Genomic DNA, 18,041 nt, shown 5'->3' with positions numbered 1-18,041 from the left:
TATGCTTCACAACATTTGAGACCAGTTCCGGACGCAGGGGCGCAACTGCCTACTTTCTGGGGGGTATGCAGACGCATAGCAGGCGCCCCCCCCCCCCTCTTTGATCTGGGCACAAATTTGACCTAAAACACACTCTGATATTGAATCAAAAAAATCATTTTGAGTGCACCAGGACAGATATCCGGTGTTTTTTTAGAGGCAGCCTTTCTAAGATGCTGTGCCAGTGTAACATCATACCGTGCTATAAGAGATCAAGGATACCCAGAAAATTTCCATTTCTAGGATTTCCTATCTGTGCATTTTGTCCCTGTGAAAAAGAGTTTCCTCGACGCACAATGTTGTTGGTAAAAACATATTTTTACTTAATAACAATACCACAACAGTCGAGTCACTTGCACAACTCAAGCGCCCTCCAGTCTAGAACTCTGGCCCTCTTAAGGAGCACCAGAAAAGGTGTGGCTCAATTAATCTATGAGCCACAGCTGCAGACTATTACAGGGCTAACAGCCAGACAGGAACACGTGAATCTTTTAAAACATGTTAACACAGTGAAGATGCCATTCACATCTTCACAGTCCTCCTCAGTGGCAGGTTTCTTTCTGCAAGGAAGAGTATGCAGTCGATCACTCGAGTCAACAGGCTCTCTGCAATTCGCTATCAATAGTTTTACCTAGGCATAAGCGGGGTGCCAATTCTTTCCACATCAGATAAGCATATATGTGGTAACCACTTGTTTCATGGTGCTTCAGTATCTTTGAAAGACACTGCCAGTTATTATACCCAACCACTCTAGTTTCACCAAAAAGCTTACATGCAAAACAATCGACTCTGTTAGAACTGTTGGAGTACAGTAACCAATGGGGGTGGGAAAATAATCGATTCTTCGATGCATCGTAATACTGTGTAGAACGTTTCAGTCTCGATTCAGATACGATAATATTTTTTTTTTTTCGATCATTAATTTATTCACTTTTGGATTATTAACGGAGTTATAAAGTATCAACTTTATAACTCCGTTTTTACTGGGTCTATTGACATAAAACAAAGACTTGCATAGAGATTGAAGTAAAACAAAATAGCCACAAACAAGTTCCTTTATTTTTCTTTTTATGATCCGTTATATTGTAGGCTCCATTCTGATCAGTACACAGTTGCAAGACAACAGTAACCTGTTGTTTTACTAGTAGTAGATTTAGCTAACCTGTATATTTACAAGCCTCCTCTTGATACACTGCCATAAAAACGACCTTCCCAATCTTTATTTTTCTATGTTGTGACCCCGAGGGCTTTCTTCTCTGCCTCTCCATATTGAGGTACGTGTCATCAGATGACAATACGGTTCAAATGAAGACACTGGCGCTCGCCTCCAGGGCGAAGTCGAGGGGGCGGCCACTGGAGCGCCGTGTGGAGAGGAGGGGGGAGGGAGGCGAAGGAGCGGGGGGGCGCCTTATCATTGACGTCCCTCTGTTATTGATCATCATATCATGTACACAGGCCTGCCTTAACCTGCCATTGGGTCCTGGGGCTGAGAGGTTTCGTAGTCCCCCTGAGAGGGGGGGGGGGGGGGGGGGGGGGGTTGGACGAGAAATCCTGACGGGGGGAGGGGGGTGAGACGACTGTGGCTGTGGTGTCAAGGGGCCACTGGCCCTCTTTTTTCTTGGCTGATAGGCCTATGATCTTTGTAAGCCCCAAACAAAAAATCACATTAGCTGTGTTCGAAATCGTTCCCTATCATGGATGTAGTGCACTAAATAGGGTGCACGCCATTTTGTAGGGTGTTCGAATTCTCAGTGGTCCACTATATAGGGCACTATATAGTGGATTTAAAATAGGGTACATACGATGTTCCCTACATGTTACTCCCGTATACCACAATGCAATGCGGTTGTATTTTTCCAGGGGAGAAGAAGCCGAATAACCGCGAAAACGAATACATTTAATGATGGAGTCTCCGGCTTTCGTTTAGAAATGTCAACAATTTATTTGGGATTTAACATAGAATATTTAACATTCAAAATTAATTAAACAAGGAAATGTAACATTCAACATCATACAACCTCCAGCTTTCCTCGTGAGTGCCCGGTTTGTTTACATGATGTCGGCGCATCTGTCTGCGTCACACAAATACCCGGCGCATTTACTGACGCAAATGACGTTTAGAAATGTTCAGCGTAGTGTCCGAATTCTCGTTCCCTATTCCCTATATAGTGCACTATATCATGTACACTATATAGGGAATAGGGAACGAGTGTATAGGGAACGATTTCGAACACAGCTATTGTCTTGGGCCTTCGCCGATCGGGGGGCCTATCATGGGCCAGTATAAAATAAAAAAATTAAAATAAAATGTTTTTTTTTTTTTACTGCAGCTCATGATAGGCCCCCCGATCGGCGTAGGCCCTGGGGCTTCAGCCCAGGCAAGCCCGTGCATTAAGGCGGTGTCACGTTAAAATTGTACCGGGGGCGAAAATTGTACCGGCCTACGTCATCGTTTGTTTACATCCTGACAACCTGCCCGGCAACAGACTACGCGATGCAGAAAACATGTTTCCAAACGACGAAATAACATAATACAGATAGCGGATCGCTATCTGTATTATGATAGATAGGGATAACAATTGTTTTTACTTTATATTTGTATTGTATTTAATTGTTTAATCGAAACAATAAAAAAATTTGCCCGCGAAACGGCCGAACGCGTGAAATGACAAATGTTTTGCCCGCAAAACGGGCGATCGCGTCAAATGACGTAGGAAGGTTCTTGAAACATAATACAGATAACGGATCGCTAGATAACACTTGTTTTTACTTTATTTACTAGCTAAATTCGATTAAAAAATTCAATGCAATACAAATATAAAGTAAAAACAAGTGTTATCTAGCGATCCGTTATCTGTATTATGTTTCAAGAACCTTCCTACGTCATTTGACGCGATCGCCCGTTTCGCGGGCAAAACATTTGTCATTTGACGCGTTCGGCAGTTTCGCAGGCCAATTTTTTTATTGTTTCGATTAAACAATTAAATACAATACAAATATAAAGTAAAAACAATTGTTATCGCTATCTATCATAATACAGATAGCGATCCGCTATCTGTATTATGTTATTTCGTCGTTTGGAAACATGTTTTCTGCATCGCGTAGTCTGTTGCCGGGCAGGTTGTCAGGATGTAAACAAACGATGACGTAGGCCGGTACAATTTTCGCTCCCGGTACAATTTTAACGTGACAGCGGCCTTGCATGTACACAAACGCTGTTAAATACAGAAAATGCCGACTCAAATAATTTTACTTCCATCGCTTTGGCGCCCCCTCTGGTGCGGCGCTGTCACGTTAAAATTGTACAGGGGGCGAAAATTGTACCGGCCTACGTCATCGTTTGTTTACATCCTGACAACCTGCCCGGCAACAGACTACGCGATGCAGAAAACATGTTTCCAAACGACGAAATAACATAATACAGATAGCGGATCGCTATCTGTATTATGATAGATAGCGATAACAATTGTTTTTACTTTATATTTGTATTGTATTTAATTGTTTAATCGAAACAATAAAAAAATTGGCCTGCGAAACTGCCGAACGCGTCAAATGACAAATGTTTTGCCCGCGAAACGGGCGATCGCGTCAAATGACGTAGGAAGGTTCTTGAAACATAATACAGATAACGGATCGCTAGATAACACTTGTTTTTACTTTATTTACTAGCTAAATTCGATTAAAAAATTCAATGCAATACAAATATAAAGTAAAAACAAGTGTTATCTAGCGATCCGTTATCTGTATTATGTTTCAAGAACCTTCCTACGTCATTTGACGCGATCGCCCGTTTCGCGGGCAAAACATTTGTCATTTGACGCGTTCGGCCGTTTCGCGGGCAAATTTTTTTATTGTTTCGATTAAACAATTAAATACAATACAAATATAAAGTAAAAACAATTGTTATCGCTATCTATCATAATACAGATAGCGATCCGCTATCTGTATTATGTTATTTCGTCGTTTGGAAACATGTTTTCTGCATCGCGTAGTCTGTTGCCGGGCAGGTTGTCAGGATGTAAACAAACGATGACGTAGGCCGGTACAATTTTCGCCCCCGGTACAATTTTAACGTGACAGCGCCCCTATGCGCCGCATATAGTGCATACCCACTTTTTGCGCCACTGTCCGGACGTCATACATTATGGTCGTCAATCAGGAATTGGGTAATTTACCATGATTTAGAATTATGTGTCACCGTGTTATTTACCGTGGAAAATATGAAATCTTATTTCGACCACATTTCTTTTAACTCTTCATTATGGGAAATATTCATCCGCTCGACCGCTCCAGATTGGACCAAAGCAACAACATCCTATAATGTTATGTGTTATCCATGGCCATCTATGACATCAATAACCAAAATACTAATTACATTTACTGTACAGTTGAGGAAAAACACTTATCTGCCAGTAAATACATTACTGAAAAATCTGTAATTAATATATCATAACTCTATATAATGATCATGTGATCAACTGAACCACTCTAATTTACAGTGCGCTCTTGAACGCACCTCTGACGAAAATTCGCGCCAGCCCATCCGGGTACTATGTTAGCCAGTTAGCAATGCTAGCACTTGAGGTGCTGCTGTACGCCACAGCTCAAAACATTAAACAATACACTGAAATGACTTCTCATGCTTATTAAAAACAAAACAACAGTATATTGCACATGCAGTGCGGGTGTCAGTATAAAGGCGGTGGTCGTCCTGCTGGTAAACTAGCAGCTGACTGGCATGTAACTTAGCGAGGCAGCAGTGCACAGAACATAACACTGAACCCAACATCACGCTGAACCCGGGCGACTAAGGTGAGTTAACACGTTCAATATTCGACTAGGTTAGGATGTGTAGTTTGTAAGCCATGTGGAGGTCTTCATAATACTAGACCCGGGCAACTAATGTGAGTTAACACGTTCAATACTCGAATCGTTTCGCATGTGTGTGGTGTGTAAGCCTTGTTGATGTCTTCATCATACTAAACCCAGGTCACTAAGGCTAGATACACGTTAATTAGTCTACTATCTTAGGATGTGTTTTAGCCTTGTTGATGTCTTCATAATGTTAAACCCTGGACAATAAGGTTAGTTACATGTTTAGTACTCTGAACAGCCTCAGCGGTGGAGACTGATTTCATCATACTGGAATCACTAAAGTCAGTCTGGCTCTCATTTGAGTGTATTAAACAACTAACTACATAGATATGATGCATCGATATATAAAATATATGTCCCCCTGGAGAGCAGTATATATAACAAAATGTTAGTACTACTTGGATACATTATCAGTTATAATGCTACACAGTTTGGCCACCATCTGTGCTCTGTAACTTCTTTCTTTAATATTATCTTGAGTGTCCTCAATCATAATCAGCCTTTCTAATGGACAGACTGCCCTTCTCTCCAACCCTGTCACTGCTGTTGGGTCATGTGTGTTGTGTGTGTGTGTTGTGTTGTGTTGTGTGTGTTGTGTTGTGTGTGGTGGGACGTGAACCCTGTAGATGTCGGACTCTGACAGCGATGAGGAGCAGGGCCGCCCCTTCTCGCTGACCGGCTTCCTCTTCGGGAACATCAACGAAGACGGACAGCTGGAGGACGACAGCGTGCTGGATGATGTACGTACAGTGAAAGACTGGGTTGGATTATGACCATGAGAGCTGGAAGGAAAAGGAAACACTGAAAACCTCAGGCTGTAAGAGGAGGTGTTACCACTGTTATGATATATAATAATATAATACTGCTATATCGTTATCGCTCTGAAGTGAGCACGACAGTCGAGTGGTCAGGGTGTCCGCCTCAATCGATGCCCCCTAACCCCTACCTGCTCCTTACTGACCCGTCTCTCTACTGTCTAACCCCTACCTGCTCCTTAATGACCTGTCTCTGTACTGTCTAACCCCTACCTGCTCCTCAATGACCTGTCTCTGTACTGTCTAACCCCTACCTGCTCCTTAATGACCTGTCTCTGTACTGTCTAACCCCTACCTGCTCCTTAATGACCTGTCTCTGTACTGTCTAACCCCTACCTGCTCCTTAATGACCTGTCTCTGTACTGTCTAACCCCTACCTGCTCCTTAATGACCAGTCTCTGTACTGTCTAACCCCTACCTGCTCCTCAATGACCTGTCTCTGTACTGTCTAACCCCTACCTGCTCCTTAATGACCTGTCTCTATACTGCCTAACCCCTACCTGCTCCTTAATGACCTGTCTCTGTACTGTCTAACCCCTACCTGCTCCTTAATGACCTGTCTCTGTACTGTCTAACCCCTACCTGTTCCATAATGACATGGATCACACACATCTCGTTACTGTTGACAAGAGTACCAGTGGTGACTCCATGTTGTTCTGCGTCTCCAGGAGTCCAAGAAGCACCTGGCGGGTCTGGGCTCCCTCGGTCTGGGCTCCCTCCTCACCGACATCACAGCCAGCGAGGAGGAGGACCGCGACGACTCCGACCGCTGCGACGATGAGGGTGAGGAAGAGGCACCGATAGTCTAGTCCACCGATTACAACTGGAGGCACTGGGTTCAGTCCTCTGTGTTTGAACTGGCACCTGTACTGTCCAACCCCTACCTGCTCCTTAATGACCTGTCTCTGTACTGTCCAACCCCTACCTGCTCCTTAATGACCTGTCTCTGTACTGTCTAACCCCTACCTGCTCCTTAATGACCTGTCTCTGTACTGTCTAACCCCTACCTGCTCCTTAATGACCTGTCTCTGTACTGTCTAACCTCTACCTGCTCCTTAATGACCTGTCTGTACTGTCTAACCCCCACCTGCTCCTGTCTGACCTTTCTCTGTACTGTCTAACCCCTACCTGCTCCTTAATGACCTGTCTCTGTACTGTCTAACCCCTACCTGCTCCTTAATGACCTGTCTCTGTACTGTCTAACCTCTACCTGCTCCTTAATGACCTGTCTGTACTGTCTAACCCCCACCTGCTCCTGTCTGACCTTTCTCTGTACTGTCTAACCCCTACCTGCTCCTTAATGACCTGTCTCTGTACTGTCTAACCCCTACCTGCTCCTTAATGACCTGTCTCTGTACTGTCTAACCCCTACCTGCTCCTTAATGACCTGTCTCTGTACTGTCTAACCTCTACCTGCTCCTTAATGACCTATCTCTGTACTGTTTAACCCCTACCTGCTCCTTAATGACCTGTCTCTGTACTGACTAACCCCTTCCTGACCTGTCTGGGTACTCTCTAACCCCTACCTTGCCCCTCCCATGTCCTGCAGGCTGGGTGAAGAGTACTGAAGATGCCATCGACTACTCTGACATCAGTGAGGTGGCCGAGGATGAGAGCAGGAAGTACCAGTATGCTATGGGAACCCTGCAGCCCAACCGGAAGTCTGGTGTGTACCTCTTCTGTCTAACAGGAAGTGAGGCATCATATCTGTAGCACAACAGGAAGTGATGTTATGTTTTGTGTCTTAGTGTGGAATGTGTTGTGTGTGTGTGATGGTTTGTGTGTGATATTTAGTGTCTTAGTGTGTGATGTGTTGCATCTTAGTGTGTGTTGTGTTTTAGTGTTGGTTGTGTTGTGCATCTTAGTGTGTGATGTGTCTAATGCCGCTTTTCCACTGCATGGTACCAACTCGACTCGACTCAGCTCGCATTTTTGGCGTTTCCACCGCGAAAACATGGTATCTGGTACCTGAAGTGGCTGCTTTTTTTAGTACCGCCTCGCTCTAGGTTCCAAGCGAGCTGAGCCGATGCTAAAAGGTGACGTCGGCAGACGGCCGGCCACTGATTGGCCAGGGAGTGTGACGAAGTCACGAGAGCGACATGGCATTCGCGTGCAGCCTTCTCTGACTCTCTTCTCTTTTGTGTCTGACAAAAAGCACCAGACCGAGCAGCACGAATACCATCGCATCGATGTCCTCCATTGTTGTTATGTGGGTTCTGTCCATGTGTGGGTTGCGTAGGTGTTGTTTGCGTCGCGTACAAAAATACGTCACGGCCCTTTCGCGCAGCCGACCCCGCCCACGTCCAGGAGGTACTATTTGCGGTGGAAAAAGACCCGTGCTGCTACCGTGTCGAGTCGTGTCGTGTCGAGTCGAGTCGAGCTACATGTGCGGTGGAAAAGCGGCATAAGTGTGTTTCTGTGTTTCCAGACGATGAAGACGACTACGATGCAGACTGTGAAGATATCGACGCCAAGCTGATGCCCCCGCCCCCCCCTCCTACCGTCACTGCTCCGTCCGCTCAGACCCCGGGTGAGAGGGGACGGTAGATGATCGTTGATCATCGAGATTATTGATCCCAAAGGAGAAGACCGCTTCACGCTTTATACCTAAACCAGGGCTCAAAATGTCTTGATGAAAAACAATGTTTCTAAACACTTTATTTGTCACATAATTTTATTTTATATCAGTGTTTGGACTAGTGGGTGGACTTGTCATTGATGATCGTTGGAGTGTGTTTCCTGTCTGTAATGCTCTCTGTGTTTTGAATGCTGCTGTATAGGGCTGCTCGATTATGGGAAAATCATAATCACGATTATTTCGGTCAATATTGAAATCACGATTATTCAAACGATTATATTTGAGTTTGTAAATATATTGTATTTATTCAGCATGTCTCTCCCAAAAAAAAGTTGAACTTCGAAATTTTGCCTTTAAAAAAAATAAACAAAATGGTCAAAAAGAAAATGGTCCAATCTAAAATATATATATATATATATATATATATATATATACAGATATGTATCCAACAACATTTATTTATTTTATTTTTTTGTTTGTTTTTTAATTTAATGTTTTAAAGAAAGCTTCTATAAAACATGTAATTAATCACCCAGCCCTACTGCTGTATGAATAAAGTTTTCTTCCCTCCAGCTGGAGAGGAGGGCGACGGCATCATCCTGCCCTCCATCATCGCCCCGTCCTCCGGGGACAAGGTGGACTTCAGCAGCTCCTCGGACTCCGAGCCGGAGACGGACCGCCTGGGGCCCGGCTTGGGGCCGGGGGGGTCCCCCGACAGCCTGACCCTCCCCCTGGCCGGCATCATGCAGAAGGACGCCGCCAAGGCGCTGCCCGGGGTCACCGAGCTGTTCCCCGTCTTCAGACCCGGGAAGGTGAGAGCTGATTGGTTCACAGGGTTCCCCACGGAGGGTTTTATCCAATCGGCGCTGAGGTGGTCTATGTTGATGTGTATGTGCAGGGTGCTGTTGTGTGTGTACAATATGTTGTTGTGTGTGTGCGCCATTGTGTGTGTACAATATGTTAGTGTGTGTGTGTGCGTTGATGTGTGTACAATATGTTAATGTGTGTGTGCGCAGATGTGTGTGTACAATATGTATGTGTGTGTACTATATGTTGTGTGTGTGTGTGCGCCGATGAGTGTGTACTACATGTTGTGTGTGTGCGCTGATTTGTGTGTGTACAATATGTTGTTGTGTGGGTGCTTCGATTTGTGTGTACAATATGTTGATGTGTGTGTGCGCTGATGTGTGTGCACAATATGTTGATGTGTGTGTGCACAATATGTTGAATTATGGGTGCACTATGTTTGATGGTTCAACGTTGGGCCGACTGGTTGTTGTTTTCAAGGTCTGATTGACCGTGATGTCCGATGGCTTCGTGTTGGAGATAGTTTAAGATTCAGACCAGCATAACCCTGACTTCAACCGATTGAATTCCTATATAAACTGGTTTCAACTGGTTTCAACTGTGTCTAACCGGTACAAACGTTCTCCGTCGCGCTAGGTTCTCCGGTTCTTGCGTCTGTTCGGTCCCGGTAAGAACATGCCGTCCGTCTGGAGGAGCGCCCGGCGCAAGAAGAAGAGGAAGCACCGCGACCCCCCGCCGGGCACGCCCCCCCCGGAGGGCGAGGTGCTGGAGGCGGGGTCGGAGGTCAAGTCGGGCTGGACCTACGAGCCCGCCCCTCCCCCGCCCCCCGAGCAGTGTCTCTCCGACGACGAGGTAACGTCGGGTTATGGGTTAACTGTCTAACCCACGGCGTGGATACTAGTGGGTTGTGTTCTGTGTCTTAAGTTATTCGAGTCTGGGCAGGGAACCGAAACACCGGGAGGGAACCCACGGGACACGGGGGAACTGAGGGAGGGGTGTGGGGGAACCCATGTGTCCCGTGTTCTCTGGGTTCCCCTGTGTCCCGTGGGTTCTCCCCATGTCCCGTGGGTTCTCATGTGTCCCGTGGGTTCTCCCCATGTCCCGTGTGTTCTCATGTGTCCCGTGGGTTCTCATGTGTCCTGTGTGTTCTCATGTGTCCCGTGGGTTCTCATGTGTCCCGTGGGTTCTCATGTGTCCCGTGGGTTCCCTGTGTCCCGTGGGTTCTCATGTGTCCCGTGGGTTCTCATGTGTCCCGTGTGTTCTCATGTGTCCCGTGGGTTCTCCCCACGTCCCGTGGGTTCTCGTGTGTCCCGTGGGTTCTCATGTGTCCCGTGGGTTCTCATGTGTCCCGTGGGTTCTCATGTGTCCCGTGGGTTCCCCATGTGTCCTGTGGGTTCTCATGTGTCCCGTGGGTTCTCCTCTTGTCCCGAGGGTTCTGTGGAACCCACGGGACATGAGGAGAACCCACGGGACATGAGGAGAACCCACGGGACATGAGGAGAACCCATGGGCGACCCCAGGGGACACAGTGACCCCACGGGGGAACAGAGTCCTAATGCCTGGGTCCCCCCTGTCCCCCCCCCCCCCCCCTCCAGATCACCATGATGGCCCCGGTGGAGTCCAAGTTCTCCCAGGCCAGCGGGGACCCGGCCCAGGAGAAGGAGGCCCGGCCCCGGGTGGCGGAGTGGCGCTACGGCCCCGCCCAGCTCTGGTACGACATGCTGGGGGTGCCCGAGGACGGGAACAACTTCACCTACGGCTTCAAGCTGCTGGAGGGGACCCCCGAGGTCGAGGAGCCGCCGCCGCCGCCGCCGCGCCGCGCCGCGACCCCCATGGAGGTCACCGAGGTCTGCACACACGCCCCCGCCGTTCACCAGACGCATTCGGATTAAATAAGGATTGATTGGGGTTGGGATTAGATTAGCTTTATATTAGGATCTCATTATATCAGGATTATATTAGGATTGGATAAGGATGAGGTGATATTAGTTTTAGGTTTGATGGGATTTGCAAACTCGACAAAATTCTGTCAAATCGGATCAAATTAGGATTAGAAGGAAGGAAGGAGTTGGGAGACAAGGTTTCTATATCTTCTTTAGGAGGTAGGAGGTAAGGATCGAAGGTGTAATGTTTATCTGTGCATTAGGAGGTAGGATACTAGTAGTAGTTTATACCTGCGTAGGAAGGGGGAAGGTTAGGAGACGAGGTGTAACGGTCTCTGTGCATTAGGAGGGAGGAGGTAAGGAGACGTGGTGTAACGGTCTCTGTGCATTAGGGGGGAGGAGACAAGGTGTTATAGTGTTCTCTGTGCATTGGGAGGGAGGCTCTTTCGGGGACTATGTGTAGTGTACATCTGCATTAGGAGGGAGGAGGTAAGGAGACACGCTGTGACCCCCTCCTCGGTGCGTTAGGAGGGAGGAGGTAAGGAGACACGCTGTGACCCCCTCCTCGGTGCGTTAGGAGGGAGGAGGTAAGGAGACACGCTGTGACCCCCTCCTCGGTGCGTTAGGAGGGAGGAGGTAAGGAGACACGCTGTGACCCCCTCCTCGGTGCGTTAGGAGGGAGGAGGTAAGGAGACACGCTGTGACCCCCTCCTCTGTGCGTTAGGAGGGAGGAGGTAAGGAGACACGCTGTAACCCCCTCCTCGGTGCGTTAGGAGGGAGGAGGTAAGGAGACACGCTGTGACCCCCTCCTCTGTGCGTTAGGAGGGAGGAGGTAAGGAGACACGCTGTGACCCCCTCCTCTGTGCGTTAGGAGGGAGGAGGTAAGGAGACACGCTGTGACCCCCTCCTCGGTGCGTTAGGAGGGAGGAGGTAAGGAGACACGCTGTGACCCCCTCCTCGGTGCGTTAGGAGGGAGGAGGTAAGGAGACACGCTGTGACCCCCTCCTCTGTGCGTTAGGAGGGCGAGGCCCAGCCGAAGGAGAAGGCCGACGGCCCCCTGGAGAACGAGCTCTTCCTGATGGTCACCCAGCTGCAGTGGGAGGACGACATCATCTGGAACGGGGAGGACGTGAAGCACAAGGGCACCAAGACCCAACGGGCCAGCCTGGCCGGGTGGCTGCCCTCCAGCATGACGCGCAACGCCAACGCCTACAACGCCCAGCAAGGTGACCGCCGCCGCCGCCGCCGCCCTCTGCAGTGTAGTCACGGTGTACTGTGGTGTACGCACTCACTGTACACTGTTTCCCACAGACAGAGGGGGGGGGGAGCCGAGGAGTTCTGACGGGGGGAGGGAGGGTACTTATTAGGACGGCCTTGGTTTCCTATTCATTGCATCGTTTTCTGCGTTACTAACGTTATCTATGAGCACAGTATATCATACTAAACGTTGGTAAAACGGTCGCCGACCGTCGTCTCTGTGCCAAATATCCCGCTGCTGTTTATAAGTGTGCCCGCGCACCACTGGCATGAATGCACGCTTGTCTCTTGTGCGTGCGTGTTCGTGTGCGTATGCGTGTGTGAACGACAATGTCAGGGAGAAAGAGTGCTATGAGTAGATGAATGAACGGCCCGATATTTATATTTAAAAATCAGGCGGAAAAAAAGAAACGGAATACATTTGTGGCGCTCAGTAGAGAGAGAGAGAGAGAGAGAGAGAGAGAGAGAGAGAGAGAGAGAGAGAGAGAGAGAGAGAGAGAGAGAGAGAGAGAGAGAGAGAGAGAGAGAGAGAGAGAGAGAGAGAGAGAGAGAGAGAGAGAGAGAGAGAGAGAGAGAGAGAGAGAGAGAGAGAGAGAGAGAGAGAGAGAGAGAGAGAGAGAGAGAGAGAGAGAGAGAGAGAGAGAGAGAGAGAGAGAGGTGTTCTACTCATGTGAGTTGAAGAGGTGCCAACGCTAGAGTCTGACCTCAGGTCTGACCCGGAGCAACTCTCAGCTGGTGCCGCCCACCCCGCCCATCATGACCAAGACCCCCTCCATCTCCGGATCCAAGAGGGACAAGATCCTCCTGGACCACCAGGGTACACTAACTAGTTTAACTAATGTTTATAACACCAAGGTACACTAACTAGTTTAGCTAACTAGTTTAACTAATGTATAACACAGAGGTGGACTAACTAGTTTGACCAAAGTAGACTTACTAGTATAACTAATGTGTATAATAATTATCTAGTATTACTAGAGAACACCAACAAGATTACAGTATAAACACTGCTGCTGTACTGTTGATATAGATATATAGATAGATAGGAGATTAGGCCACAGGACTGATACACACCAATGCTTTATTAAAGATATAGAGAGATATAGATAGAAGATTAGACCACATGACTGATACACACCACTGCTGTACTGTAGATATAATCCGAATCCGAATCTCTTTATTGTCATTGCACAAAGTGCAACGAAATTGGGGTAGAGGCTCTCAACATAAGTGCTTTTTAAAACAAAAACTAAATGAGAAAAGGGTTATTTTTTAAAAATATACATAGAATGTTAAAGAACTCGAACAAATATATATATATTTAAAAATGTCAGCCAATATTCACAGATATAGATTTAGATAGAGGATTTGACTGATCAACAGCTGTAGTCTAGAGCTCCTCTCATCCCCTGTCCCGGTCTCATCCCCTGTCCCGGTTCCCCCTGTCTCTCTAGTGTCCCAGGAGGAGGACTCCCCCTGGTTCTCCATCTTCCCCATCGACAACGAGGAGCTGGTGTACGGCCGCTGGGAGGACAACATCATCTGGGACGACCAGGCCATGACCCGGCTGCTGGCCCCCCCCGTCCTCACCCTCAACCCCAACGACGAGAACATCATCCTGGGTACTCGGAGCCGGCAGCCTGTCCGTCTGGCTGCACACCTCTGTCTGTCTGTCTGTCTGTCTACCTGTCTGTCTGCACACCTCTGTCTGTCTGTCTCTCTACCTGTCTGTCTGTCTGTCTGTCTGTCTGTCTGTCTGTCTGCCTGCGCACCTCTACCCGTCTGGCTCTCTACCTGTCTGTCTGTCAGTCTCTGTCTGTCTCTCCACCTGCCTGTTGCTCTCTCTACTAGGCCTTTCACACCAAAAAGAACCAAGAGCCAGTTCCGGCCTGGTGCTAGGGCCAGTTCAAAACTGGTTCCAGCCTTATCCCAGTTATGAACCAGTTGGTTTCACACCGGCCAGAGCCAGCCATGGAGCCGGCGAGAGCAACGTCATGATGTTACTGCAAACGTCTGCATACGTCTCTTTGCTCGAAGATAGCCTTTGTCCGGGTTGCTCCCTCTAACTTGTTCTGGACCTCGGAAGGAGACCAGAATCCAAGGAGACGGGTTGTCTCCTCCACGGTCCACTGCGTTTTCGTCTCCACGTCCATTGTTTACTTCGGTGTTTTAAAAAATGCCGGTCTTCGTAGGTCTTCCTGTTTATGAAGGTAAGGATAACCCCGCCCCCTGCCCCTGGCGTAAAGGCAGTTCTCGTTCTAGCCCGGCTCAATCCTGGGGCTGGAGTTGAACCGGATTTACAGGCCGAAGCCGGTTCTCTGGTGAAACCAAAACACTGGCTCTAGCTCCGAACTAGCCCGGAACCGGCTCCGATTTTGCGGCGGTGTGAAAGGCCTATACCTGTCTCTCTGTGTCCTCTGCCTGTCCATTTCTCTACCTGTCTCTCTCTCTCTGTCCTCTGCCCGCCTGTCTGTTGGTGTCTGTCTGTCTTCCCCTCCGTCTTTCTCTCCATGTCCTCTGCCCGTCTGTCTCTCTTCCTGTCTGTCGCTCTCTCTACCTGTCTCTCTCTCCGTGTCCTCTGCCCGTCTGTCTCAGCGGTCCTCACCTCCTCCTCACCTCCTCCTCCTCCTCCTCTTCCTCCCAGAGATCCCAGACGAGAAGGAGCAGCGGACGTCCAACTCCCCGTCCAAGGAGAACAAGAAGGAGTCGGCGCTGAAGAAGAGCCGCATCCTCCTGGGCAAGACGGGCGTGATCAAGGACGAGCCCCAACAGGTAGGCTCTGGTCCAGGGGAGGGGGGGGGGGGGGGGGGGGCACCTAGACTCTGCGTAGCCAGCCCCCCCAAACACTTATTGTATGTTGTACGTCCTGGCACTTAAAAATAGTACTTAGCATTGTGTAGCATCTTACCCAAACATTCCTGGTTGTATACGGGGAGTGGGTTAGCCTAGCGATTGCTAGTGCTTGGCACTTGGTTCTATGAACATCCTTACGGTACCGTAGGGCTGGGTATTGCCAGGTACCTCACAATTCTTCAATTCGATTCTTTAGGTCTTGATTCGATTCGATTTCGATTCGTTATTGATCCAATTGCTTCGATATCGATTCAATAATACGTGCTGATGACAAAAATAATTAACCATTTCATTGTGCTTTAACTAGCAAAAAGGGAATACACCAATGTATGGTATTGTTCCTGAGCTAAACTTACAGCATACAAGTAATAATCATAACATGGACAAATGTAAAAGGGCATGTACATTTAGGCATACAGTACTTGCTTCTAGATTACAATGTATGCTTCTTTATTTTTATTTTTATTTATTTTTTAGGGAAATAATCGATTTCAAAAGAATTCTGAATCGAAATTGAATCGAGGACAAATGAATTGCAGTGCATTGATGAATCTGTATTTTTCCCCAGCCCTACTGTACCGACAGAGATACAGTGTTGTTTCTCTTTCTTCTGGCGAATGTACTTATTGTAAGACGCGTCTGGAATAGAGCGCCCTGGATGTAAATGTGATGTGCAGGGGCCCGTGTGAAGGGACCATGTGAAGGGACCAACATGGTCCCTTCACATGGTCCCTTCACATGTGGAGGGGCCGTGTGAAGGGACCATGTGAAGGGCCCGTGTGAAGGGCCCGTGTGAAGGGACCATGTGAAGGGACCAACATGGTCCCTTCACATGGTCCCTTCACATGTGGAGGGGCCGTGTGAAGGGACCGTGTGTGAAGGGACCGTGTGTGAAGGGACCGTGTGTGAAGGGCCTGTGTGTGAAGGGACCGTGTGAAGGGACCGTGTGGAGGGACAATGTGAAGGGCCCGTGTGTGGAGGGACAATGTGAAGGGCCCGTGTGAAGGGCCCGTGTGTGAAGGGCCCGTGTGGGTGTTAACGCCCCCCCCCCCCCCCCCCGCCCCACCCTGCTCCTCCAGAACATGTCCCAGCCCGAGGTGAAGGACCCCTGGAACCTCTCCAACGACGAGTTCTACTACCCCAAGCAGCAGGGCCTCAGGGGGACCTTCGGGGGCAACATCATCCAGGTGAGGCCCGGGGTGGTGGGGGTCTACGGGTGGAGCGCTGCACCCGGGTGGAGCGCTGCACCCGGGTGGAGCGCTGCACCCGGGTGGAGCGCTGTCTACAGGTGGAGCGCTCCACCCGGGTCCAGGACGCTGGGGTCTGGTCTCCCCTGGATGTGAGACGATTAGAGATGAGTCTTTGACTGAGGTCTCTCATGCTCACTCTGGTCTCTCTCCGTACTATGTATGGAGAGAGGACTCCACCTCTGACCTCGACTTCCTCATGAGTATTAGCATTATTGTAATGCATGTGTGTGTGTGTGTGTGTTTAACGTGTTTTTTTTCATGTATGTGTGTGTGTAAAGTGTTTGCAATGGAGGTGTGTTGCGTGTGTGTGTGTAACATGTGTGTAACACGTGTGTATGTGTGTGTAACACGCGTCTGTGTGTAAAGCGTGTGTAACGGGTGTGTAACGCGTTTGTAATGCGTGTGTTACCCTTGTGTAACGTGTGTGTTTAACGTGTTTGTTACATATGTGTTTGTGTGTGTGTGTAACGCTGGTGTGTGTAGCGCCTGTGTAGACTGTGTGTAACCCTTGAGTAACGTGTGTGTGTCTGCCGCCGTGTCTGGGCGCAGCACTCCATCCCGGCGGTGGAGCTCCGGCAGCCCTTCTTCCCCACGCACATGGGCCCCATGAAGCTGAGGCTCTTCCACCGGCCCTCCCTGAAGAAGTACTCGTTCGGGGCCCTGGCCCAGCCGGGCCCCCACCCCGCCCAGCCGCTGCTCAAACACATCAAGAAGAAGGCCAAGGTGAGCCCTCGGGAAGAACCGCCACTGCTGACGACCCCAGTACTAGCTAGAACCACCGCTGTTTAAGTCTAACCATTGCTAGAACCACAACTATTATAATAAAGCTGCTGCTAGAACCACCACTACTAGAATGTAACTACTGATAGAACCGCCACTACTAGAATGTAACTACTGATAGAACCACCACTCCTAGAATGTAACTACTGATAGAACCACCACTACTAGAATGTAACTACTGATAGAACCACCACTAGTAGAATGTAACTGCTGATAGAACCACCACTCCTAGAATGTAACTACTGATAGAACCACCACTAGTAGAATGTAACTACTGATAGAACCACCACTCCTAGAATGTAACTACTGATAGAACCACCACTCCTAGAATGTAACTACTGATAGAACCACCACTACTAGAATGTAACTACTGATAGAACCACCACTACTAGAATGTAACTACTGATAGAACCACCACTACTAGAATGTAACTACTGATAGAACCACCACTACTAGAATGTAACTACTGATAGAACCACAACTACTAGAATGTAACTACTGATAGAACCACAACTACTAGAATGTAACTACTGATAGAACCACCACTACTAGAATGTAACTACTGATAGAACCACCACTCCTAGAATGTAACTACTGATAGAACCACCACTACTAGAATGTAACTACTGATAGAACCACCACTCCTAGAATGTAACTACTGATAGAACCACCACTACTAGAATGTAACTACTGATAGAACCACCACTACTAGAATGTAACTACTGATAGAACCACCACTACTAGAATGTAACTACTGATAGAACCACCACTACTAGAATGTAACTACTGATAGAACCACCACTACTAGAATGTAACTACTGATAGAACCACCACTACTAGAATGTAACTGCTGATAGAACCACCACTACTAGAATGTAACTACTGATAGAACCACCACTAGTAG

At 48.3% G+C, this 18,041-nt stretch overlaps 1 protein-coding gene across 2 annotated transcripts in view; it reads left to right on the top strand.

Moving 5' to 3' along the window:
* The first annotated feature begins 4,561 nt into the window (after positions 1-4,561).
* taf1 (TAF1 RNA polymerase II, TATA box binding protein (TBP)-associated factor) overlaps positions 4,562-18,041 on the top strand; it is a 34,983-nt gene continuing 21,503 nt past the window's right edge. The window contains exons 1-14 of one of the 2 annotated variants that reach the window (XM_060057629.1): positions 4,562-4,851; positions 5,541-5,654; positions 6,398-6,512; positions 7,279-7,395; positions 8,158-8,259; positions 8,881-9,119; positions 9,751-9,966; positions 10,710-10,961; positions 12,016-12,223; positions 12,964-13,071; positions 13,709-13,876; positions 14,899-15,026; positions 16,187-16,294; positions 16,907-17,080. In XM_060057629.1, the coding sequence (XP_059913612.1) occupies positions 5,541-5,654; positions 6,398-6,512; positions 7,279-7,395; positions 8,158-8,259; positions 8,881-9,119; positions 9,751-9,966; positions 10,710-10,961; positions 12,016-12,223; positions 12,964-13,071; positions 13,709-13,876; positions 14,899-15,026; positions 16,187-16,294; positions 16,907-17,080 (2,049 nt within the window). In that variant the 5' untranslated portion in view covers positions 4,562-4,851. The remainder of the gene's footprint in view (positions 4,852-5,540; positions 5,655-6,397; positions 6,513-7,278; positions 7,396-8,157; positions 8,260-8,880; positions 9,120-9,750; positions 9,967-10,709; positions 10,962-12,015; positions 12,224-12,963; positions 13,072-13,708; positions 13,877-14,898; positions 15,027-16,186; positions 16,295-16,906; positions 17,081-18,041) is intronic. The other variant, XM_060057628.1, reaches the window with a different exon arrangement.

This window comes from Gadus macrocephalus, chromosome 7 (genome assembly GCF_031168955.1).
Source record: "Gadus macrocephalus chromosome 7, ASM3116895v1".
NCBI classification, from domain to species: domain Eukaryota; kingdom Metazoa; phylum Chordata; class Actinopteri; order Gadiformes; family Gadidae; genus Gadus; species Gadus macrocephalus.
Note: the sequence above shows the minus strand (reverse complement) of the source record. Positions and strands in the feature narration are given on the sequence as shown.